The 25,001-nt window shown below is 47.8% G+C and overlaps 1 protein-coding gene across 2 annotated transcripts in view; it reads left to right on the top strand.

Moving 5' to 3' along the window:
- IQCK (IQ motif containing K) overlaps positions 1-25,001 on the top strand; it is a 160,433-nt gene that overhangs the window by 64,215 nt on the left and 71,217 nt on the right. Inside the window, exon 10 of one of the 2 annotated variants that reach the window (XM_054212932.1) lies at positions 850-956. The exons of the other annotated variant lie outside the window; for it this stretch is intronic. Coding sequence (XP_054068907.1) covers positions 850-947 — 98 coding nt within the window. The 3' untranslated portion in view covers positions 948-956. Of the gene's footprint in view, positions 1-849; positions 957-25,001 lie in introns of those variants that run through there. 2 annotated transcript variants of the gene reach the window in all.

Here is a 25,001-nt window from a genome sequence, read left to right as displayed (position 1 = left end):
CTGGCCAAAACTGGTAACTTCTGCTTGAGAACCCAGAGCTTCTTTCTAGTGAGTAGCTGTGGATGACGGTGGGTGCAGTGAGGTTTCTCAGGGACAGCTCTACAGCAGGGAATAACACGTAATGGTCATGGAGTAGAAAACCTCCCTCTGCCCTCTATGGGTTCTCATTTTTCCCTTAAATCACACATCCCGGTTCCGATTGATCCACTCGAGCATTTCTTGTATTCCTTTAGATTTTAAACAAGATGCAGCCATTCCAGTAAGTAACGTGTGCATCTGGATGAACAAAGGAAATGTTTTCTTAGCTTTTGCTACAAAGGTCACCGTGGCCATCCCGAGCAGTGGTGCTGGAAGCACACAGGAGGCGACTGTGCTCCAGGCTGTGCCCACAGCCCTGGCTAGGGCGGCTGCAGGGAAAACATTGCAATCACCTAAAATGCACATAGAGATTTTCTGCATCCTGTTCCCGCCTCGAAATGTTAAAGGTATCAGCCAGGGTAACCGTGTCACGCTTGAATGCACTTATGTTTCAGATGGGCTTGATTTATAAGTGCTTTTATTTGTATCTGCCAGTTTCACACCTACACTGAGATGTAAAGGTTTTATTTCTGAATGCTGCTAAGAACCCTGCTGGTACCTCTTGAGCGTCATTAATGTGCTCATCTGTAATATCTCCTCCGGGGAGGTAGGACACCACACTCAGGAAATTTGCTGGGCTTCCTCTTTATTAACATGTTTGGTAAAAAATATTGCCCCCTGTTGTGGACCGTCTATGTGTCTAACAACAAATAAGTAACGTTTACATCCTGGCAGAATATTGAACAAACCCCCTTTTTGTGAATTGCCCAGGTTTTTCTGTTGCTGAGACTGTCACCTACTGGCCACGGAGCAGCTCACCGGGATCTCGGGAACAAAGTGATGAATTAAATATGCAGCTTTGCCTTTAGAAATTAAACCACCGAGATGTTCCTGTTTTATCTAACTGTCTCGACAGAGAATCTAGAAAGCTTCTTCATTTACAAAATGCCTGGATTCATGGAGTTTTAATGCAAAGGAAACCAGGATCTCATCACAGTGGATATGGGGTAAAATGCCAGTTCCAGTAAAAGTAATGGGAGCAAATTAATCCGTAACCAATGCTCAAGGGAAAGGCAAAAGAAAAAAAGGACCATCTATTCTGTCTCTGGTGGACTTGCATCGTATTAGACCGTGGATACAAGACAACCTTAAAGAGCCACATCTTAGTATTGACCGGCAGAGCTCGACAGGAATCAAAGGACCTTTACTGAAGATCTACACTACAGCTTTTACAGGAAAGGAGAAGGATTGCTCTAAAAAGCTCTTTTAGCCCTGTCCTTGTCCTGCTTGCATCTGTTGTCACTGCTAGCTCATTTTCTGCCACTTTTTGGGCCAGAACCTCAACTGGTGTAAACAAGAGAGTCTGAATTCATAGCTAGAATATGGAGCTGTGGGGTGGTTTATTCTCCCCATTTCAAGGAGTGGCCTCCCTTGTTCCTCCCCAGACCTGAGCGCAGGATAATGTGCTGCCTGAAATGCACTGTTCAGCTGGGATTTTTTCTGTTTAAGACACAGAAATGAGTTGCTAAGATGGACAACAGGTGCCGAACTGCAAAACTGCATCTTTACCAGTTATTCTGATGCAGCGTCACTCTGTATAGCTCTCCTAAAATCTGTATTTTTTCTTATATGTAATTGAGCAGTATTACTGGCATTCTGCAGGACTGCTGATAGGAAAGGAAGGCTGGTACCAGAAAGGCTGTTTCATGACAAGTATCCTCAGCTCACTTGGTGTTACACAAGGGTATTGCTGCCTGAAAGCACATCTGAAGTAACCCTCAAGCTCTCTGCCCTATGTTGTACTGAAACTTTAAAGAGGAGATATTTTTTTTCTGGATGTTTTTCATATGCCTCTTAGTTCATATCTGTACAAAATAGATCTCATGTACTTTAGAAATACTTTTTCACCATGTCTGGAGTAAATCCCTAGCACTGAATTTGTGCAAAGTGGCCATATTTTTATTTCTTACTAGATTTTTCTGTGAAACGTGCGCATTATTTCTCTTTATTTCCCTTCACTTCATTCCTGTGCTTGGACACTTACAAGCTTTAATTGTTGCCTGAGAACTCTGGGTACCTGGATGTCTCTCTTTTGAGGGCAAATGGCTGGTTAACAAGAAAACCAGTGAGATTAGTGTCTGCGTGAATTTCCACTAAATTCAGTGAAAAGGGTCATGTCAAAGAATTTAAAATCAGATTTCAAATGCATTTCATGAGAGGCTTTGGAGTGGTGGACTAATATGGGGTGCAGAGTCTCAGTCCCCCCTGCTGTAGAAGAAGATAATGCTATTTACCTCCCGTATAGGTAACCTCGCTACTCACTTCTTGTGCACTGTTGGAGAAGAGTGAAACATTTCAGAGGCATTTGGTGTTAAGAGGGCTTGGAAACCTCTGGCTCTCAGCCAGGCAGACCCTGGGGCCACCTCTCGCAAACATCTATGGGGAAAGACCACAGCCTCGCCAATCTCATTGAGAATACCAGCCTTTGCCTGAAATGCTCTCTCCTCAAATTTGTGAATGCAAAACTAGAAAAAATCCCCCCTGGCTTCCCTCTCTGCTGTCTGCCCACGCTTCTCAGTAAGTCATTTCCTTGGAGCTGGTGGGATCTTCATTCAGGCAGAAGATGGTTGGGGAGTGTTGTCTCTGTAAGTACCGTGGAGGCTTGGGAGCGTGGGCTCTCTGGGAGCCATCACGCAGCCTCTTCAGTCCCATCTATCGCTCTATTTATCACATGGAAATATTTTCTCCCCACTGGAGAAAGATTCACTTTAAAACTGCTCTTTTGCTGGTAGATTTACTTTGCACCAAGACACAACACGAGTTAATATTGTTTTTGAGGGTAAACAAAGGGCAATGAAGATTCTAGCCTAAAAAATGTAGCGTATGAATTTTATCCCTGCACTGCGCATTTATTTTAATGGTCCTTGCTGTGTGTTTTATTGAAGGCTGAGTCATAAGCAGATCTTACTGCTTTGGAAGGAAGGAAATGGAGTTTGGGCAAAAACATTATGTGTCTCAAATGGATCCAGCAAAGAGAGAGACCGCTCAAGCTGTGAAAACGCAAAGATGTATCTCAGCAAAAGGGAGAATTGAAGGTCAAAAAGAAATTCCTTGTGCTGTGTTAGAGTTTTCATCACATGAAGCTCGTCCGGGCTCAGTGGTATTTCTGGTGACAGGTCCACCACAGTGAGAAAAGCAGATCCTGCTTTTGTCCCTCCCCTCAAAAAGCAGTCCTGGAGTTAACAGGACTCCTGCATGGGTCTCGCATTTCAGCGTTGTGGGGATGATGAACATTTGCCCACGGCTTGGGGCTGACACAGTTCTTGTTGGGACTTGGTCAAGGCAAAGCATTTTTGACTGAGGTTGCTGAAGAAGGAGGGAGAAGCTCTTGTGTTATGGCAGCACCTCTGCAGGGTGGTCCCTTCGCAGATGTCCTTAGAAGTGTTTCCTTGGGCTGGGGAGGAGAGGGGGAACCACACAAGCAGAGCTGTGCAGCCTGGAAGAAGGTGCTGTCTGCTGGGCAGAATCAGCCATGCCTAGGAATGTGCAGCAAGGCATCCAGCCCATCGTTAGAAGTCACCTCCATCTCACATGATGAGTGGCACCAGGCTGCAGTTTAGTGCACAAGTCACGAGATTCAGAGGAGGATCTTTCATGCCTTTTATCACAAACAGTTATCTTTTTTTTTCTGGTTTTTTTTTCTTGCAGTTACATTTTGTTCCTTAATGCAGGGACTGGATCAGGTGGTGTCTCTGGAAGCAGAGGTAGGCTGCCCTTTCCCTGGGGTGCTCCCTACCGAGCACGTTCAGGGGGAAGATGTGAGACCTGGGCAGGGGACTGAAGGCAGGGAACACAGCCCAGGAGCAGGAACAGCTTGGGCACAGAGATCTAGACACTGCAGAGCAGTGGGCAGAAGGCAGCCGGGCTCAGGGCTCCCCAGGGATCCACTTGGACAGGCACAGCTGGCTGCAGCCCAAAAGGCTACTGACTTGCAGCCAAGCCTTGAAATAGGGTAGGCAGAGAGCTGCGTGTTCAGTCACTGATAGTTTGACTTTGAATTTCTTTAGAAAGTTAAGTTTCTTGATTATTATTTTTTTCAGGTAAAGCCTGGCTGTTCGAGGTCAGAAGCTTTTTGATCTTCTTCAGGGAGCACACCACGAGGGAGAGGTTCAGGCGTACCTAATTCAAAGCCCTGGACCTTCTGCCCCCTTTTTTTTGGTGCAGGATGCCACTGCTGTCACACTCTGGGAGGCAGTGAAAGGCCAGGGACATTAATTTGGCAGGATGTCTTTATAGGAGCCCCAGCCCCACTGACAAGAGGCGGCCCAAGAGTGCTCCCTCCTGCCTCCTGGGCAGGACTTTGTGGTCCTTCCTCTGCCTTCCCTGGAGTTGTGGTAGGGCAGGTTGTCCTCTGCTGCAGCCAGTCGGAAAAGTGAAGAGTCTGAGACCTTCCAGAAGACAGCAGCTTCTGAAGGGTCACTTTGTACCACCAGACATGGCCAATCCGGTGAGGCTATTTATTAAATTATTATTAGCAAGGCTACCTGTCAAATACAGCTGTGAAAATGAGGCCTTTTTCTTTTCCTCCCGCTCCCTTTGGTGTTCCTTGGTGTTCCTTGTATGTGGTACAGAGGAATTATATTTTCTTAAGGTTCAGGTTCAGGCTGCAAATCTGGCTAACACGCAAAGGGGCTTTGGAGGACATCTGATGTTTCTAAGAGTCCTGGCCATAGAGGGCCGCATTCCTGCAGGTTCCTTCTGGTTTCTCACCTGCTTTGGGTTTTATGTTGCAGTAGGGAAGAATAAAAAGCCCTTTCCATCTTTAGGATGTAAGACGAAGGAACTGAGCAGGAAGAAAATTATAAACTTAGTAGAGTTTCATGAACTCCTTGGTCTTAAAGAATGATAACCAAATAGGTGTTGCACATGTAGTAAGTCTCTGGTTTGAATCGGGTGTGTGCACACAGGCTGTCTCTGTAGCATCCCTGGAAGGGGGCATTCGTTGGCCCGTTTACCCCAAACTCAGACTGCTTTCAGCTCTGGGCAGGACCGGGAGCTCTGCAGCAGGGCAGGACCTGGGCCGCCACAAACCACTAGGTCAGAATCTTTAAGTATGTTTAAGATATCTTGATTTTGCAAATATTTATAGAACTAGCATGGTGTTTAGTTAGCAAGTCCCTTAGGTGTCATGGCACTTCAAGTATCTTCAGAATCTGACTTTACATCCTGGTAAACTGAAGAGTCCCACTCCTGATGTTGAGCAAGGGGCCTCCAGCTGGACCTGTGCTGCAAATACAGCTCCAGGTGCTGCAGGCAGCTATGTACAGGCATAATATTTATACTTTTCTAATCTGGCAGGTGGATTTGTATACCCACATAGAAAAAAACAACATCTGGGTTTAACCATTATTTTGTTTGGGTTTGGGAGGGTATTTTCAGTCCCCTGTTGTTTGTCATTGTAATCTCAGAAGATAAAGGTCTTTAGCCAGCGGGATGAAGCGTTGCTTTGTTTTACTATTTACAGTGTTACTTTTGGCTGGAGAGCATGATGCTGTAAGAGTGAAAAGGCATGCAAATAACTTGTTTATCCTCGGAGATGGATGCTTTGTGCTGTAACAAGCTGTGCTGTTGGCTTGACCCAGCTTTTCTTTCCCAGAATTGGGGAAGGTGACAAAGCTTGCTGAGGAAGACTTCAAGTCAGCTGGCTTTTGATTTCACAAAAGTGCAGCTCCACAAAGCATCACAATGCTTTGATCTAATGATATCGATTACATGAGAAAGGAAAGGAAGGTGGGAAATAAAGATATAAAAATAACATGCCCAACTGCAGACTTAAAGATCCCACAGCAACATTTAAGAGCAGGGTTGAGTAACCAGGTGGGGTTTGTAGGGTAAATGGGGAAGCTGGTGCCTGTCCACAAAAGATGGTTAGTTTGTTGGGGCTTTTTGTTCAACCCGAAGAGACTTTTTCATACTGAAACACACAAGCACAAGGCACTTTGCACCTCTGCTCCTTGCCTGTCCTTTGTGAAATGAGATTAATGCTGTTCCCCACCAGAGCTGTTTGTGAGCCTTAATCTGTTTTTTATAAACTTCAGTAGAAAAGGTTCTACATGAGCCAGATTACGTTGTAAGAATTATTCAGTTGGCTAGGAACTCCTTTTGTGATGGGGTCAGAAATGAATAAATCTCTTAAAGAGCATCCCCTCTGCAAGGAGTCCCCTCTCTGGTAGAAAAAGAGTTTCGGTGCTTTACTGTGCTTATATGTCACCAGATGTCCCCGGGGAGGATTTAGAGCTGGGTGGCTGTCTCCAGGGATGTGTGCTGGTGGAGCTGCCCTGTGCAGACAGCTCCTCTCTGAAGAGGGACTCGGGTTTGAGACCAGCACTTGCAGCTCGTGCCTGGGAGGCAAGGTCCTTGTGCCTCAGGATGGAGTGGGAGATCAACTCACTCACCTGCTATTTGAAACTAAACGAGCCCAGCTTTCTCTCGCATGAGCAATTCTATGCAAAATAGAAAACGTAAATACAGCAAGGCATTGGCTCTGCTTGCATGGTCCTACCTACCACTGCATTTCAGCACGTTCAGTCTTCATGCGTTTATTCCTGTGGCAGTGCTGTGCAATTGGGAGCAGAGATGTGGAGGACTTGCGGGAAGTCAGGAGACTTTCTGAAAGAAGCAGGATTTAGTTTGTGTCGAGATTTGCTTTGTGTGCACTCTGTTGCATTTCCTGAGCCCTGCCCAGTGTTTGCTTTGCTTTAACCAAGACCTAGTGTGAGCCAATTATGTCTTTTGAAAAATGTAAAAGAAAATTTTCTCTCAATGTTAACAGTAGAAGAAAATGCTTAGATCAGTGCTTAGCCTGCTAGTCCTTCAGAATGAGCAACTCTCTACAGAGAGTTTAACTTTTTAAGTGAAATAACTTTGTCAGAATTATACCATCAGACAAACTTACTGCTGGGCCTGAGCAATAAGCTTCTAAAGTTTCCAGCAAAGTTCTCATCTTAGACCACCGACATGTTGCAGTGATCTCCACTTTTCTGAATGGGAGGACGGTATTGGACTTATGCACACCCTCACGGCTGCATCCCCTGTCTCCAAATTCCTTGGGTGCAGACCCACATTTTCCCATCATTCCTGCTGGTGTGACTGCCATGGCTTCAGCAAGGTGTTTCAGGCTGCTGCAGCAGGAGCAGACGGTCCCTGATGGCCACCTCCTGCCAGGAGCAGTTCTGCAGCTGGTGAGCGGCCACCGCACTCCTCTCCGGACGGGTGACTGCGCTTCCGCCGTGAGTGAAGTGATCCAGAAATCTCTTACTTACCTCACAGCAAGCACTGGATGTGTGTGAGAAGCTTAATTAAGTAATGGTTGTAAGACAGTGAGCTCTCCTGAGAAAAAAAGCTGTGAGGGGGTGGGGAAATGACAGCCAAGTGCGGCTCGTGGGGATTTCTGATTTTCCATTAGAGCTGGCTGAAAACTTTCTGGCGAAATACTGACTGGTGTGGCTTCTCTCAGAGCCAGGGCTGGAGTTAGGCATTCCTCCTCTTAGCCATTTATTACCCCAAAGAAGTGGATTCTTGTCGTGTCTGCATGGTCGGGAGCCAGGGATCAGCCACAGGTGCCGACCCAGGTATCTGTGTGTTTGAGGTAGGATGTTGAACTGAATTCAGCCATGGTTGGCTGAATTCTTCCACCAGGAACACAACAGTTTTGCACAAATGTGGTGACTTTTCTAGCGTGGACAATCTAAATTAAATGTTTTGACTTATTCCTACTCAAATCACATTCTTTTGTTTAAAAGGTAAAAATAGTGAAACAAAATACCTTTGCACAGAACAATGCATCTCCTGTCTCCAAATTCCTCGCTCTCCTGGCCCTTCTGCTGGTGTGAGTGCCGGGTGTCTCCACTGGCCCGGGTGGTGTGACCTGCTGGGCACTGCAGTCTTGCTGCTGGCCGAGCGGGACTCGTGCCTCAGGGGCTGACACCGAGCTGATGTCCAAGCCTGGCCAAAGCCCAGCTCTACCCAGATCCGGGCAGGAGAAAGCCACTGTCATTTCTCTGCCAGCTGAGTTGCTGGGCTGGAAAAGTCATTCCCGTAAGTAAATGATCAGTGAACGATTGGCCTCTATCTTGTGACTCCATGGTCACCATCAATAACCCTAACACAATTTGTGATCATAGCCCAAGAGAAAAGTAAAACAATTTCCTTCCAAAAAGACCATCATTATCTGGACTGATGTCAGCCCAGCCTCGCAACTCCAAGGCTTTGACATCATCTCATAAATTAGGAAGATTTTCAGGCCAGACATCACTTTAGTAGTCTGTGTGGGCATGGAAGAGCTATCGTAAAGAGCCTTGTAAAACAAAATGCTGACTATAAAAACCAGGAAAATGGTTGCCTTCAGCGTTCAGGAACATGTATGAAGCCAAATCAGCTTAACAGATGTGATCAGATCCTGGTTCCTTTTAGCATGTACCTGGAGTTAGTAGCTTTGCAGTTGCTGATGGCAGGGGTGAGAAGGGACGCCTGCCTAGGACGCATGGGAAGTGGCAGCGCAGTAAGGAGATGAAGAGAAAAATAAACTACAAAGTCTTGCTGTCAGAGTGAAGTAAGGTTGCAATGACTCATCAGGTGGAATAAATGTCTCTTTGCTTTGCAAACAAATCATGACCTTACTTACCTGTGCCCTGATCTTGCTTTTCCTGAAGTCAGTGCCAAAGTGTTCCTTGACTTCACCGTTGCACAACAGTCTCCAGCCTCTTTAGTCCGTGAGTGATACTCCGGCCCTTGCAAACGGTCCGTGTGAGCAGGGTGGCAAGCAGGTCGGTGTGGTTCCCCGTGCCAGTGATACAGCCCATCTCACGGGAACTCACTGTGCCAACGCTTTTAGCCAGTAAACTTTTGAACAGAAGTCATGCAAATGTTCAGATTCATGTAGATCTGCAAGTAGTCCAGGAAAATCAATGGAATCACTTAGATGATTAAAATTACTTTGTCCAAAGCATTTCTAGCCTCTGCACAGGTCCCTGGCCTGTATGGATGGCTGGTGCACAGATCTGTGCGCTTGCAAAGATTAAAAAAAAAACTTTTTCATTAGGAGAGGTTGCTCTGCTTGAATGCAGGAAAGGTGACTGTGAGTAAAGCAAGTTATTATTTTCCCACCGGCATATGTTGTCTCAGGTCTGTTTATGTTGCAGTATACAGATACTGTCTGAGAGAGACATGAAAAACTGTTATGCTAAGCTCAGTGAGCCCCTGACGCTTGCAAGTGTGTTTTCTTTATTTTTAGTAGTTCCTGGAGAAGGGCTGAATCCATCCATGTGCAAAAGATCGCCATTGACAGGGAGGGGAGGCGCGTGTGTGTGGGGACATGTGCCTGGGGGGGGCTGTGGTTATATAAGGGCTCTTTTGACATGGCCAATTACATAAAATGGTAATAGTGGAAAGGAAGGCAGTAAATGAATGCAGGGAAGGAACACATTTGTGGCAATAGAGCCTGCATCACCGCAGGTGATGGGAATGAAGCCGAAGGAGGGTCACCAGGTTCATGGTGGTTCTGCCTGTCCAGTAATCCCCAGGTGCTGTGACTCCAAGCAAGCGAAGCGGGGACCCTCCTGCTGCAGCCCCTGCGTCGGGTGGCCATCGGCAACCATATGGTAATGCCTCTGCAAGCACTGGGGAGGAATGAGGCCACGAAGCATCCCAGTTAATAAGATGCAATCTTTGGAAAGCTGTTTCTTTCGTTACATTTTTAACAGAAAGGTCTTCACTGAGCTGCAGGACACACGGCACGGCCAGTTCTGCCACTGCAGCGGTCGGAGGGGGGAGAAGTACGAGTGCTGGTTCAATGATGCAGCGTGTGCTCAGCCCAGAGAGGACACGCAGGAATGCCCAGTGAAGCATATGCTCCGTCTGCAGGAGCTCAGCCCCCAGGGTAGGATCCACAGCTCTGAAATCCCTGAAGCTGGCACGTGGGATTGAGAAAGGTTTTTCTCAGTGAAAATGAAGTTCAGACTTGCCTGGGCAGGCAGTAGGCGATCAGCCCAAATCCAAACGTGGACTTTACTCAGCATGCAAGGAGGGCTTCACCACTAGAGCATGCTCACTTTTCTCTGTAGGTGACACTTGCTCTGGCACCACCGCTGCCTCACTGGTGTAATGGCACTGTGCCTGCTGGCGGGAAGGGAGAGAGGGTGGATGTTTGTGCCACTTGGCCCGTCCTACTGTATCGCAGGCAAGAAATCAGAGATCTCCCATGAGAAAGCCATAATACATATATACTTTGTGTGTTTTAACCGATGTCAACATTTCCAGGTGTAAATTCCAGCACCATGACCAACCAAAGGGTCAGAAACGGATGAATTTTGTCCCTAGAGCGAATATATCATTGTCTGCAGTGCAGTTTCCAATGAGCCATGCTGTCTCTGCAGCTTGCAGCATGGGCTTCGGGGCGTAGTGACCTGTCTGTGACACAGCTCTTCTTCATGAGACTCCTTAGTTTCGCAGTTCACTGCTGAGGACCACGTTTATGTCTCCATGTTGATGCAGTCACCAGGTTCAGCAGCAGGAAGGAGCACCCAGTTGTGGGGTGGACGTCAGATTTGGTGAGGCTTCAGGAGGTTGCCTTCCCTGGTGAAACACACGTTTACCAGCTTGTGGTTGGTAACCACTGGGGTGAACTGGGGCATCGGGGCTTCTGTCCCCTAACTGCCTGCTCCTGCACGTAAGCATGACACGGTCTGTGTCTGTCTCAGCATCAGCTGAGAACGTGAAGTGCAACCTGGCCAATTTTAACGCATTTCCAACAGATGGTGCTGCGATGCCACTGAAAGCTAAATGCATGCATGAAGGACAGGTTTTAGAGACGGTTCCCTGCTCCCCATGCTTTCCCCTATGGTCTCCCAGTTGAGTTGCAGTGTTTTTGCTTTCCCCACAACAATCTGCACAGACTTTCCTTGTTTATCCCTAACAGCCCAACAGGACACTGCCTAGCAGGAGCCAGTCTGCAGCTCTCCCACCTTTCTGGTCACTCCATTTCATCCACCCCCTTTCACAGACAAGGTGTGACCCACCATAGACTTACATCGAGCTTGACGTGGACGTCACTGCTGCAGTCCACATCCAGCTATGCCACGTGCCGTCAGCATGGAGGCTTCAGCCAGCCCCTTGCCACATTGCATGGCTGTGTCTTGGCATTGCCACCCCTCCTTCTGTCTAAATGTTATTTATGTCGTTGAGTCTTTTCTTTCTTGAGATAGCGGCAGGGCTTTTAACGTCCCAGGGCTTTGAAGACTCATGGGTTTTAGGGTTGACAGCAGTGGGGTCTTCATATCAAGCTGCGACGAGGAGTTAGTTATGTTGGCAAGGGAGCCATCCTTGCCTAGATGGTTTGGCTCATGGAGAGGTGTTTCTTGCATCCTAGCTTTTCTCTCCTGACTCCTCTAAATCTGCCCATCTGCTCATACTGGAGGATTTGTAAGATCCTGTTGTGTGGACCTTCCCCACGAAACATTTCTCTAGTTCTGCAGCCACTGGGGAAAAAATAAAAGTCACACACCACCTGCAGCCTGAGGGAAGGCTACCTCCCCTGCCAGCTGCTTGTCAGGGCCTGAACACACTAATAGGTCTTAATTGGCCCTGACCAGCCTCACCTGGGACCTCCCCTTCCTCCAGCTGTGGGCTAGGAGCTCTATTTAAGCTCAGCCCAGGGGACTTAGCCCCTTCCTGAGCTATGTTGTAAGGGTGGTGGTCTCCAGCTCAGCCACAGCTATGCCTTACCTGGCTAAGGAGCTGCTTCATTGTTGTGAACTCGCCTGGTGATCGTGACTCTTGCCGGAACCCAGCCATGGTCTCTGCGCCTGCCCTGCTCACCACGCTCAGGTACCGCTGGGTGGTCCCTCTGCCCTGGTGGCTCTTATTGTGCTTGGTCCTGAGGGTGCAGCTGGCCCTCACTGTGCCTTGACACTGCTTGTGCTCTATTTCTGAACCCAAGAGATGCTGCAAATGCTTCAGGCACGGGAAAAAACTATTTGTGTGGGCAGGAGGTGGTTTGGTTTCATCGGTGCTTGGAGAAGGGAAGAAAAGCACATCCATGTGTGTGCTGTTAGTGCTTCCCTGCCCGCTCCCTGCCATTGTTACTCATGGGAGCTGTGCTTGAGCGGCTTTGTGTCTCCTTGCTGTTGGCCTCAATGGAGGTGCAGGGTGCTCATCTGCTGCCCCTCTCTGAACCTGCTCCTGTTTAGGAGCTTTAAAAACTCCTAACTTTAGAAACTTAGTTTCCCTCTGATATGATCTGACAAATTTTTGCCAGGGAGCAAAGCTCAGGGAGAACTTGTGAGAGGTGGAGAGCTTACCCCTTGGCAGTGGGGGAATGGCTTCAGGGATGTGCTCTTGCCTGAGCACTCAGTGTTGCACCAGGCGGTTGCTGGGCCCCACATGAAAGCTTTGGTGTAACATCAGCTGTTCCTGATTTTTGAAAGACTGTTGGGGTCAACATATGTAAATTTACTTCTTATCTTCATTCAAAACTGATATCCTTCTTTCATTCCCCTACCTCTGAAAGATTTGGTACTTTCAGAGCACTTCACAAACAAATCAAGTAATCTATAGGGGCTGCCAAAGAATGGCCCTGGGAAACTGAACAGAAACTGAGCTTTTTTGATAAGGGCTGGAGACTCTGCTTCTTGGTCTCAGCGTGTGCACAGGTAGAGCCAGCAGTGCTTTAACACTGCTGTGTAATATCTCTACGGCTTTTCCTAGCAGGAGCTTTGTGGCTGCACTGAGAGTTGCTGCTGGCTCTAGTGTAAGCAAGTAGGTACCCCTTAATCCCCCAGTCTTGCACAGAGCCTGTGCACTTGCACTTAAGAGACGTGTAGTTGTGTGAAAAGTTATAAACGCTCCGTATCCCACCAGCCCCGATGTCATGCCTTGGCTGCGGAAGGGTGCGGGGAAAGCGATCCTGCACGGGAGCAGGGTTAGCAGCTCCAGAGGGCTCGGTCTCTAAAGAGGAAGAGACACTTAAATAACAGAAGAAGTCGGTGAACTTTAAGCGATAAGGGTGGCTTTGCCGTGAAGTCTGCAGCAAGAAGCTGCTGTGGGTGCAGGGCGAGGACGGCAGGCTGGAGAGGGCGGTGGGTGCCACCTGGTGGCACTTGGCCTCGGTGGCGGAGGGGACAGCGTGTCTTCGAGTGCGAGTAAATGGCTACATCCTGGGGAATATACAGTCACGTTCTGTTTAACACTTAAACTGTGGCATGGCCAGGTGAAGCTGGCTTTGGTCTAGGAAGGGGTGCCTGGACCTTCCTGTCCCTGCGCCCTTCAGCCTGGGCTGGGAGAGAAGGGGACACCTTTCTCCCTGCACACTGAAATCACGCCTGCTTTTGGTACAGCCTTGCTCAGGAGCATCCGCAGCCTGACGATGCCTCAGGGAGGCGGAGAGGAAGGTGTCTGCCCAGGGAGCACACTGCAGACAGGCTGGGTGTGATTTGGGCAAAGCCTGTGTCCAGCCAGGTCAGGAGCTGCTGGCCAGGGGTCTGCTGTGGCACGCTGTGCTGTGACATCCACGTGTCCCTAGAAATATTCATGGTCCTTCCATGGGTGGGATTGACAGGTCTGTTCCCCCCCCTCTAGCCCCAAACACATGTCGTGAGTGTCTTGGTGTGGTGTGATGCTGAGTTACGGTGACATTAATCCTGGAGAGGTGGTAACACAGAGACAGCAGATGTGGCAGGGGTGTTAAGGGGGTGGCGCTGGGAGCAGCAGCAGAGGGCTGTTTTCTGCCTTGCTCAGGTTGCTGTTTGCCTGAGTGAGGACCTGCACAAACACTCCAGCCTGCTCACATGGCTTCCCCGTGCTCACGGCGTGCCCATTTATCTGGGCGGTGTGTCCTTGCAGTCTGCCTGCGCTGCAAGATGAGTGTGCTGTTGCTGAATTGTAACAGTGCTTAAAGAAAACAATAGGAAAAATATGAAAATGCATCTAAATAAAGAACTGAATATTCAAGTTCACTTTACAGTAGTTCATCCTGTCACTACGCAGCCCTTTGCAAAGCCTGTGTGGCTCCTGTCACCAGGAAACGTTGCTGAGATGAGGTGTGCTGGAGCCATGAACAGCCTCGCAAAGCATCGATCAAATCCAATTATCAAGAGATCCAAAAAGCATCCTGGGCATCGATCTGTGAGCTGACAACACTGTGCTGTTTGGCCAGGGCTTTGATCTAAATGAACACCCCATCTTTCAGATCCAACTTCATTCTCTTGCTGAAACCTGAAATTGCCCTTTTGTGTCTTAAGGCTATGAAACTGATTTATTTTCAGGTCATGTGCACCCCTGAAAAGCAGAGACTCAGCTGATTTTCCAGAAAGCCAAAGGACCCCTTGAATAAACGCACAATCAAGTGACCGGTTCCCCTAATTAATGCTGACAGTAAAATTTGATCCCCACCTCCATGTAGAGGAAATGATGCAGAGATCAATTCACCCTAATTCAGTTGAAATTACCTGGATGTATGTGTGGTCACACTTTGGAATAGTAAGAACATTTTGGCTGTATTCTCACATGAATATTTTCCCAGTGAATACAGTCTCATTACATTCAGGAAAAAAAAAAAAGACTTTTGAATGCTGTATCCCTTTAAACAAATGTCTGTTAAAATTACCCTTAATTTCTTGGGCTGAAGTACCATCCTGGAGGGAGAGCCCTGGTAGCGGTGATGGTTTTATCGTACCTCTGTGTGGCAGGTGAAAAGCTCAGCAAGGCAGCCAGGCTCCTTTCTTCTGTTCATCTGCCTTTGGCCTTTGAGCTCCAGCTCATAGCACAATGAGACCAGAGGAAAATACCTGCTCGGTGGGGTATAGAGCAGTAACTTATGCCTAAGCCAGCCTTCGGCACATACCACAGCTTTCAGGACAAGCAGGCTGCCTCACCTTGTTTCTTGCCTCCTGCCCTTACAGCAGCATCAGTGGGCCATGGCTCTGGTCTTGGTGGGGCTGGGGTTTCTCTCTGCCTCTGGGTTTTTGGGATTTGTCCCCAGCCTGCGCAGGGAAACACTGAAATCTGGCGGGTCTCTGCGCGGGGTCTCGCTCACATAAAGCACTAAAGCTTTGGGGCTTGCTCGCTCACCTGGTGCTCTGTGCAGGCTTCGGTGGTGGGGATCTTGGCTAATGCATCTGGGATCGAAGTTGTTTGCAATCCCGGAGCAACTGCGTCATTATTCATGTGGCTCTGCTGCTGCAGTCATCTGAGTGGATGACTGACTGTCACACACGGACCTCCCACGCATGGGCCCCTTGAGATTCTTATCTCTGCTGGTGTCACCATGAACTTGCCTCCTTTTGACCCAACATGTGTGCACTGGCCCTGTCATTCCAGCCCTGCAGCCCCTGTTAGAGTCGTTAAACCTCTGATTCACAGAGGTCTGGTAGCTAAACTACATTCTGCAGGTTTTCAGGCCTGTACGGTAGGATTTTTAGCCTGCTGCTTGTGTCTGATCTGATTTCTGGCTACCCCTGAGTTTCAGCCCTCCTGGAGGGCTGAGAGTGGTGGCTGACCCTCCTGGGAGCGCTGGGGTCTGCGGGGAGGAAGCTTGGCTGAGTTGTGGTGATGGGACATGATCCCTTTCTCCTCCCCTGGGAAAAGCATGGTGAAGGCAGGTGATAGGAAGTCAGGTTCCAGTCCCTTTCCAGGGAGCAGGAGCACCTCCACAGCTGCACTCTCCAGAGCATGTCCCCGAGACCCTGGACCTCAAAGCTCAGTATTTTTGCTCCTGATGGCTCCTTTACTTGAGCACCGCCTTCACCAGTGTGACAGTGGGTGATAAACCCCATCCCACCACAGGCTGTCTGCAGAAGAACCATGCTAACTCGCCTGGGCTGGACCACAGGGAGAAGCCAGTTTGCCCAAGAGGATGCGAGTGAAGCATCACTTTGCAGCAAGACCTGGGCTGTCCCAGAGCTGGTGGCACTAGGTGGCACCATTGAATTAGGAGCGAGGAGATTGGGACATGCAGGACTCAGGAGCCAGCAATTGTCTCCCAAGGGACCCAGGGAGAGGGAGAGCTGCTCAGGGGTATTTTCTGCCACAGCTTTAGTCCGTGTGTCTTTTCCTAGCACTGAGGCTACGTGCACCCCTCACGCTCAGAACAATAGGACACCAGAGCTGCCTTTCAGCCTGGCCTCCCCGTGCTGTTATCCCTTGAAGCTTCTCCTCTTCCCCGCTGAGCAATGTGGGGGCAGGTCCCAGCATAGCTGGAGGAGCTGTGGGTTCCTCTGAGAGGGAATAAAACACAACTGCTGAATATCACTGCTGCCTCTTCATCCCCCACCAGCACTGCGGTCTTGCTGTGTAATTAGCCTTTCTGCTGGCAATTTGTGGTGGTGGGAAGGAGAGGTTTTTCTTTTCTCCTGTTTTACTTTATCATCTTTCCATTATCATATTTCCATTTTTGCCCTTTTATCTCGTTCTCATCCAGCATTACAGGGTCTTTGCTATAAACTACTGCTCTGCTCAAAGCCAACTCGTACCCAAAGAACTTACTTTGGGCATACTGACAGTGACACAAGTAATAACTGCATGAAGAGCCAGTCCAAAAAGACTTTTTTCTTCATACAAGATTTTTATTAAAATATAATCTTAATTAAAGCATTCACTGCAACATCTAGTTTTTGAAATTGGAAACCAATACTTTCTGGGGGTATTTTGGTTGTAAATATTTAATGTCACACTTCTGCTGTAGAACCCATGTATAAAGTAATGGAAAAATAGTGCTGGGAGTAGGAAGGGATAATAGACTATGTACAGAAAATTTGAGACTAATTATCAAAACCAATTAAAATAAGTTGCTATACCTGAATAGCGATTAAAATTTGCTATTATGTTGTGAGAACAAACGTACGTAAAGCATTCTATTGTTGCCCACTTGTTCCTCCGTGCTAGCACTGCAGTGATCGGGAGCAAACCCAGCAGAGCAGGGCTGTGCTGGCCTGCTGCCGGAGGGGAACAGGGCTCCTGTTCCTGGAGGATGCTGCTCCAGGGGGTAGGATCAGTTGTGGCTCCTTCAGGAAATACACGCAGCCTGCAGTGAGTGCTGGGGGCGGCCTTGCAGCTCTGCACATTGATGAGCATCCTTATTTGGGAGCCAGCTGCAGCTTTTGTTGCTGTACGCATCTTAAAAAATGCTGCTCTTCAGTGCTGGCTGAGGGTCCTGTCAAGTGGTGGGAGCTCAGCATCCTCTGATTTGTACTGGTGGAAACTAAGAACAGCTTTCTAGGCCTGGATATATAATCCCAGCCTCAGAAGGGTGGGAAAGCAGGCAGCTTGCGCGGGGGCTAACAGCCAGTGAGTCTGTCCTGCTCTGCTGCTGTTTGCATTCAAGCTTGGGAGTGCTCGTGGGCTGACGCAAAGGTAAGTGGTGGCCTCTCAGCTAGTGAGCACGTGAGTGCCCCTGGAGTGCAGAGGAGCTCTACATTGACAGCCCAGGTGGAAATGAGCTGCAAGGTTCAAGGCTGCGCTTTTCCCACTGTCTGGGTTTGTCCAAGTTGATATTCTGGTTTGGATGAGAATCAAATCTTCCCTCACGCGGCTGTGTTTCAACAAGGATTGCTGGTGATCTGTATGGTGTGCTCCACCTAGAAGAGCATGGTGTCCAATATGAAGTGCTGGCATCCAGTTTCTAAACCTTGGGGAGTGTGCTAGCTGCTCCTGGTGTCCTGGTGATGGGAGAGGCTCTGGCAAAAGGGACCCGCTGAGGCCATGTGGCAGACAGGAGTGTGGCGATGGCAGGATTAGGTATTTCCCTGATGGATCTAGTAGTCTGTGTTTGTGCCTAGCTGCCCCCGTAGATACTTTGCAGCAGTGCTGAGTGGTCATCAAGCTGGGAAACCCAAGGTGGCCTGAAGGGAGACCCTGTGCATCTTCCCCATCTATGCTGCTGGGTGCAGCCCGAGCTGGACTAGCCCCAGAGCTGCCTGGGGAGGACCTTGGGCTGACTCAGAGAATGTGGTGGAAAACCCTATAGTTACTGCTAATATATTACTCAAAGCTTAGGTGGTTATTATATTTATTATATAAATACATTATCCATTATAACACTGTAAGTATATACTGATAATATGTCATTATACACTTAGGTAGGTTTTTCTAACTCTGATTCAAGCTTGTTCCTCTATGGAAAATCACTCCGAGCTCTTCCCTCCTGGTCTGCCTGCTCCTGCCTGCCCAGCACCAACCCCAGCCTTGCCTGACTCCCATCCTGCTTCCTCTCCCCGGGAAGCGCAACAGCTGAGATACAGTGGGGAAAAAAAAAATCTTATTTTCCCCTAAAATATAAAGCATGTCAGTGATTTAGAGCAGTTGCTGCTGCTGCTGTCGGCGCATGATTATTTAGGTTAAAATGTGTTCAGCATTTTGACTTCCCATTCAGAAAACATGTGACAGGGAATAACAATGGATGAGTAAGCACAAGTTCTGGCAGTTGGAGTTAAAGATGTCGCCTGAGATCTGGCATCAGGAGCTTTTTTAAAAACTTATGTTATCTCTTTAATGCCATAAAGTATCAGTTAATGCATTGAATAGACTGTCGTAGAGGGTATCAGGACCGTGATTTGGCAGTTTCTCAGACTTCGCCTGTCAGCAGAAAGATATGCTCTTGGCGTCTCTTCTGAAATAGTTCACTGGGGCTTCATTTTGGGGAGACATGGGTAAAGTTTTCACTGATCAGACGAGGAGGACTTGAGAAGCCAAATGTTGGGACTGATAGAAGTGATGCATGATGGCGGGGAAAAAAGCTAGGAGCTGCAAGGGGTAGAGCTAGAGACTGGGGGGGAGATGGAGAGAATCTGAAACGAGCTGAAAAAATAATTGGCAGTATTTGTTCATCCTTTCCTCCTGTTTTGCTCTTTGCCCAACCCCTAATTGATTAGACTGACCCATCTTTGTACCAAGAGGTTATTTCATCTAAAAAGCACAGAAGAGGCACTGAAATCAGGACTCTGTGCATGTTGATGGCAGTGTTTAGCACTGCCTGGTGTCAGCGAAGCTGGCTGCGCAGTCTGTGATCCTCATGCTGCTTTCTTTCCATGGGAATTTCATCTTGCTGGGTGTTGCCTCCCTGTCCGAGCTCGCCTGTCTGCTGTGCAGTTCCTTTCTTTACAAATGCATTGCTAGGCATGAACCTTAGCTTCAGGGCAGGCGGTGCCCAAATGAGACCCCGAGGAAAGTCTGTCACTCGGGAATACTTCCTTGTTGCTGTGTTTTCGGAGAAGCAGGGTGAGCCAAAGGATGGTCTGTAGACTGAGGAAATGTATCGCCTCACCTCAGCCTTCATCACAGAGTGGAAGGTGATCTTTTAGTGTGGTGAGGCGTGGAGTATGTAGAAGGTACTGTTCTTGAATGTCACTCTTAAGAAGCCAGCATACGGTGGTGGACACTGGTTAGTTACTGGAGAGGTGCACTGCAGCGCTCTGTACAGAAGCGGCTCGAGTTAAACAAGCTGATCCTGAAGGCTCTGGGGACTTGCTTAAGGGTGGCAGGTTTGACGGGGGTGGTACTTTACCAAAACCATGGAAAACACTAGGTGCTTATCCCAGTGTGGCAATGGAGGCTCCACGGAGAGCACAAATGGCTCAGCTTCCCCATGGAGTGCTGATGTTGGTGTCTGGCAGCTGCATTAGCCTCAGCAGGATGTTGCACAGCACGTATGTCCCTGTGTCTCAGGATAAAGAAAAAAGAAATAATGATCTTGTCAAGGCCACTGTCTCAAAAACATCCAGTCTTGCTCCATTTAGGCTCTGATGCACTGAAATCAAGCAGCCACCCTGATCTACCCAGAAACAGCCTGTGCTGCTGAAAGCCTCTCCAATCTCATTTTATGCAAATGTTCCCCATTCTCTGTATTAAGATGCTGTCCCATTTTTACGTCCTTTTCTTTTGAATAGCGCCTGTTTTCAGATGAGAAAGATGGGAAATGGGTGAAAAGACCTTGAGAAGTATAAATGCTGCACTAAGGACCTGTCAGTCTGGTCTGAACTAGGACGAATGCTCCGTGCTTGACATGTGAGACAGGTGGCCCATTTTTGGGACACGGTGCTTCATTGAGAGGCTGCACCTAATTCAGTTATTGTCTTACAATTGGCACCCCCCTTCCCTTCTAATCTAACTCAGTTAAACTTTCCATTGTGACAGTGCACACCAATTTGCTAAGTGTTGTTCTGTGTTGTACAGTCCATCATTAGATTAGTATTAACTGCAGTATTGTTTTCTCATTTTTTTATCCACTGAGATACTCTTTGTAGGATGCTACAGTGCAAGTGATTTGATTGTGCTTCTTAAAATTCAGCCCTGACCCTGTACTCAGAAGTCAGTGGAAGCTTTGCTGCCCCAAGCCAATGTATATATGCAAGAAATATCCTGGATGAGAGCAGTTTTCGATCCTGCTGGGCTTGGTCCCAGTACAGAGAGTGGCAGCCTCAGGTGTCTGTACTCTCTTCCTGCTGTGATACTGGGTCAATAATTAGCAAGTGCAAATGGCCTTCCCAGCTCAGCCTTCCCCGCAGCTGTGCTCACCTGCCATGCTTCTACAAATCCAGGGCTGAGTGTGGTGCTCCAAGGGTTACCCTGCGCTGCTGTGAAATGCTTCCAGAGGATGAATCATGGCTGTTGCAGCCTGATGGGCCTTCCTTTACATACCTAGCATGGGTGTCTTCTTCAGGCTTCATTCAGGTGGGTGTTTTATTCAGGGCTAGTAACAAATTATAAACTTAAAGATGACAATAACTAGAAGAGTGGTAAGGAAATATCTAGAGGGAGGACGGCAAAGGATTCTGTTGAGGAGACTGTGTGCAGGAGGGCAGGGTGATTTTTAATGGCATTAAAGCATACATTAATGAAGCGGCACAATGTACTGCTAATGAAGTTTCTTGATAGAACAAGAAACTGCTGCCTTATGTAAAGGGAAGGATGACTACTGCCTGCGCTGCCCTGACCTGACCTCCTGCAGACAGACACACCAAAGACAGTAGGTGACTTAGCTCTAGGAATGGAGTCTCAGTCCCTTGCTCTGAGCTCTCCAGGCCAGGTCTAGCTTACCTACACAGACCCGTAACTCTCCTTTTTTGCTTCTCTGCTTAGTCACGAATGGAAGAGCCAAATGGGCAGTTGGTCCTGAGTAGGTGGGACAGACTCATGGCAATAAAACTGCTGGCCCTGCTGCAAGTCATTGCCCCATGGTCCATGGATGTTGTACCATGGAGCTGGAGGACTGAGAGGGACATGGGAGCTGCTCGGGAGGAAGGCAGAGGGAAGGTGGCCTGTACAGACACTCTCCACTCCACAGGAGGTGTGTGGAGGTGTTCAGCAGCTTTCACTATTGCGTGCAGGTCACCTCCTTCATGTCTCCACCTCCCTCTGCAGCCTGTAATCTGCCCTTCAGTGTGTTACCAATCCTGCTCTGTACCCTGGCTCTGAGCACTTACCATGCGTGTTTCCAGGCTGCTGGAGGGCTTTTGGGTGGTGGTGCTCCTTGCTGCTGAGCCACCCCCCTTGGTGGGCTGCAGGACTGCCCCCACCAGCTCTGCCTCTTTCTCTGTTCATTTTGTGCCACCAAATCACAAAGGGACAAGAGAAGCTGAGTCCTTTGTGCAAGTGGCCCACAAAGCCAGGCCACCTGAAGTGTTTAGAAGGGGACTAACCTTTAGAGAGCAGGTTTGAGCTTTATTAAAACAGCTGGAGCTATTCTGACAGTTGGCTCCCCTGGGCACTGGAGACAGATGAAACTGATATGTGCTGCTAATTGCAGATGCTCATCTTGCACTGAGAGATGATATCTTTTAAGGGATCAAGCCACCCCACTGCCTTCAACACGGGCAGGGCATGGCAGGTCACTACAGCACGGAGATGCAATTAAGCAGCTTTCACTATTCAGCAGCTATTCACTATTTCACAGATTTCTGCATCCCCCTTGTCCTTGCTTAGCGAAAAGTGCTGGAGGAGCTTTGGCTGTCGCCAGCTGTGATGTCTCATTTTAATTTTTTTTATTATAGAAAGAGTTGGGTGTGAACGTAGAGAGGGCTCGGATGCTTCTGGGGCTGTGATTGGAAGTAGGCCACTTGCAGAGCTGCCAGGCAGAAGTTCAGCTCTGTGCTGCCGGTCCTCCTGAAACCCTGGGGAGGTGCAGAGCTTACGGCTGATGGTGCCACATCAGAGGTCTGGGTTACCTTGCAGATGAATAGGAGAAAATGGGGAGTGCAAAAATTGCCGGACCATCAGTGAACTCTGGTGTTCCCTTTGTGTTTTCTGGGTATGCTTTTCTATGCTGACCCTCAGCGTAAACACGAAATATAAATACTTATTTACTACTAATATTGTGTTCACACTATTCACACACCCTGCAGTAGTGTGAACCCCATCATGTTGTTAATTGGGAATAGACCAGTGTGCCTTTGTTAGTTAAAAGGCAAGAAGTAGGAAGAATTTTAATAACTACAGTGCCTTTGGGCTTGTGCCAGCTTCAGTTTTAAACCTTTGAAAAAAATCTGTAATCTGCACAACACAGACCAGCCAATTATTTTTTTTTATAAACAGTAAATATCCATTGAACGTAGATATTTTTGTTGCTGATGAGGATGCTTCTTAAAACGAGATCCGTTTTTGCCTCCATCAGCCTTGTACTAAGTGGGTCGGAGAAAAGATGGCAAAGAGCAGCTGTTTAAGACGGGCCTTTAGGCTAAATGCATCCAGGCTGGAGATTTATGGTGCATTCAAATTAGAACAATTTATCTGGAGAGGTCAGATGCTGTGCATTGTTTTCCTGTTAATGCATATTGGAAATATAGTGGACAGCAGGGTTGTGACTTTTTCAGGATATGGGTGTCTTTGTCAGAGCCTGATCCTGGCCTCCGGGGTCAGATGTTGTGTGCCGTGACATCTGTGGAAAAACGGAACTCTATGGGGTTACCAAACACTCACTGTTTTATTGGGTAGGGTTTGGGTTCATTGTAACTTTATAAAAGCTGAGCCATTTCAGGTGAAACTTTCCATGTCACCATTGCACTTTGGGAAAGGTAATAATTTTCTGCATGGAGGAGAAAAAACTGAGATTAAAGTAAAATCATGCCTGTCCTGGATGAACACAACCACCTGATGGTATATCACATCACCTTAAGCATTCTTGAAACTAGAGCAGGTACTGCAGCTTTGGTTCCAAACATGGTATTCAAGAATGTTATTTTCTTAGCTGAAAAAGAAAGTTTTGTTCTCTTGCATTTTCTTATGTAAGGAGGTCTGTCCTCATTATTGCAGACATGTTCTTATTTTATTCTTGAGGGTTTTGTGCCACAGCAAAACATTAGCTGGGGAGTAGATTGTACAGATAAAGAACAGGAAAGCTCTGATGTAACCTGGAAGAAGGAGCAATAGTGACCCATGGGAAGGTATTTTTAAGCCATTCATATCTGTTCTTGCTTTGTAATACGTATGACTGAGAAGCAATGACCTAGCAAAACTCCTGTGGCTGGAGTCAGAAAAGTTCTGGTGACACTTCCCAAAACTGCTGCTGGGGCCCTTTGTAAGGATGTGCTAAATGCATCTTCCTACCAAGCTCTGCTTGGCTTTGTTCTTCCCTCTCTGGATGTAACATCACATCAAGAAAGAGATCACCAACTGTCTGACCCACTTAAGGTAAAGCTAAACCCAAGAACATGCATTGTCATCTGTTAAATAAAAACTGTAAAGAGGAAGCTGAAGGAGGAATAACATCCTTGCTCTTCTCTACCTTCCTCGAAACTAATGGCACTAACATGCTTTTCTCCAGTTCTGCTACAGGACAGTAGCTCTGCACGCTTACAAGGATGTCAATCAAAGTGCTTTGCTGCAATAAACAATAACTCTAATTATCTTGACAGCTGACAGCAAGAGTTAGGAGGCTTGAAACTTTCCCAGAGGAGTAGGTAGAGATGAGAGCGTGCAAACAGAGCTAATATGTTGTTCTGTCCTGCTGCCATGATGAATGGAGAGCTGACAGGATGAATCAGGACGGTGGGTCTGAGGGTGGCTAAGAAACAGAGCCATCGCGGGACCTGCGGGGGAGCGAGTGCGGCTTGTGCTGTCCTCCCTGAGCAGGCTCTGTCTGGGACAACTGATTTATTGCCTGCAGCAGGGACCAGCATAAGGGAACTTGTCAGGTCCGGACCCTGCTCCCCAGGTGGGCTTTGCCAGCCGGGCTCCCTGCTGCTCGGGCTGGTTTGTATTAATTCCAGCTCAAGGTATTTTAAGATTAACTCAGGTACAGTGCTTGACTCTTACACCTGAGTTGTGCATAGCATTTCCCTGGCTGCTAGGGAAGATGGTACGGAGGTTAAAATGCCATGTTTGCAATGTCACCTTGAGCATGTGCAGTTTATTTAGCCTTCCTTATCAACACGGGTGCTCACTGATTCCTAAACCCCAAAACACATCCTTGCTGGTGTTAACACCGTGTGTAATAAACCATCAGGAGTCGACTGTGAGATGTTTGTTCTGCTAATCTTTTCTGTGCTGTGTGGATATCCACATAAACAGTCAAATCCTGCCTGAAGTGAAGTCATCCTCGGCAGCGGTCATCTGAGGAAGCCAAGAAGACACAATTAACAAGGTGACTTCAGTAGACTTAAAAATAGGTCTGTGAAAATGGTTTTAAGGACCTGGAAAGACTTATGTCATCTTGCTGGGGCGCTGGGGGCTGTGTAGGGGCGAAAGCTATATGGGAAAGTAAAACGGAAAGTGAAATGGAGCACAGTTCTTACTTAGCTGTTACTGATTGTTTTAAGTGTTTTGGGGTCAGCAGAGATCCAGGCTTTTCATTTGATTATAGCACTGAGCAGGTAGTTAATCGCACAAATGAGAACCTTGTGATGCTTTTAAATAAACAATAACATATAAGTTAATGTTTG

The sequence above is a fragment of the Rissa tridactyla genome, chromosome 8 (genome assembly GCF_028500815.1).
Source record: "Rissa tridactyla isolate bRisTri1 chromosome 8, bRisTri1.patW.cur.20221130, whole genome shotgun sequence".
NCBI classification, from domain to species: domain Eukaryota; kingdom Metazoa; phylum Chordata; class Aves; order Charadriiformes; family Laridae; genus Rissa; species Rissa tridactyla.
The sequence above is the reverse complement of the archived record's forward strand: the minus strand, read 5'-3'. Positions and strand labels throughout refer to the sequence as shown.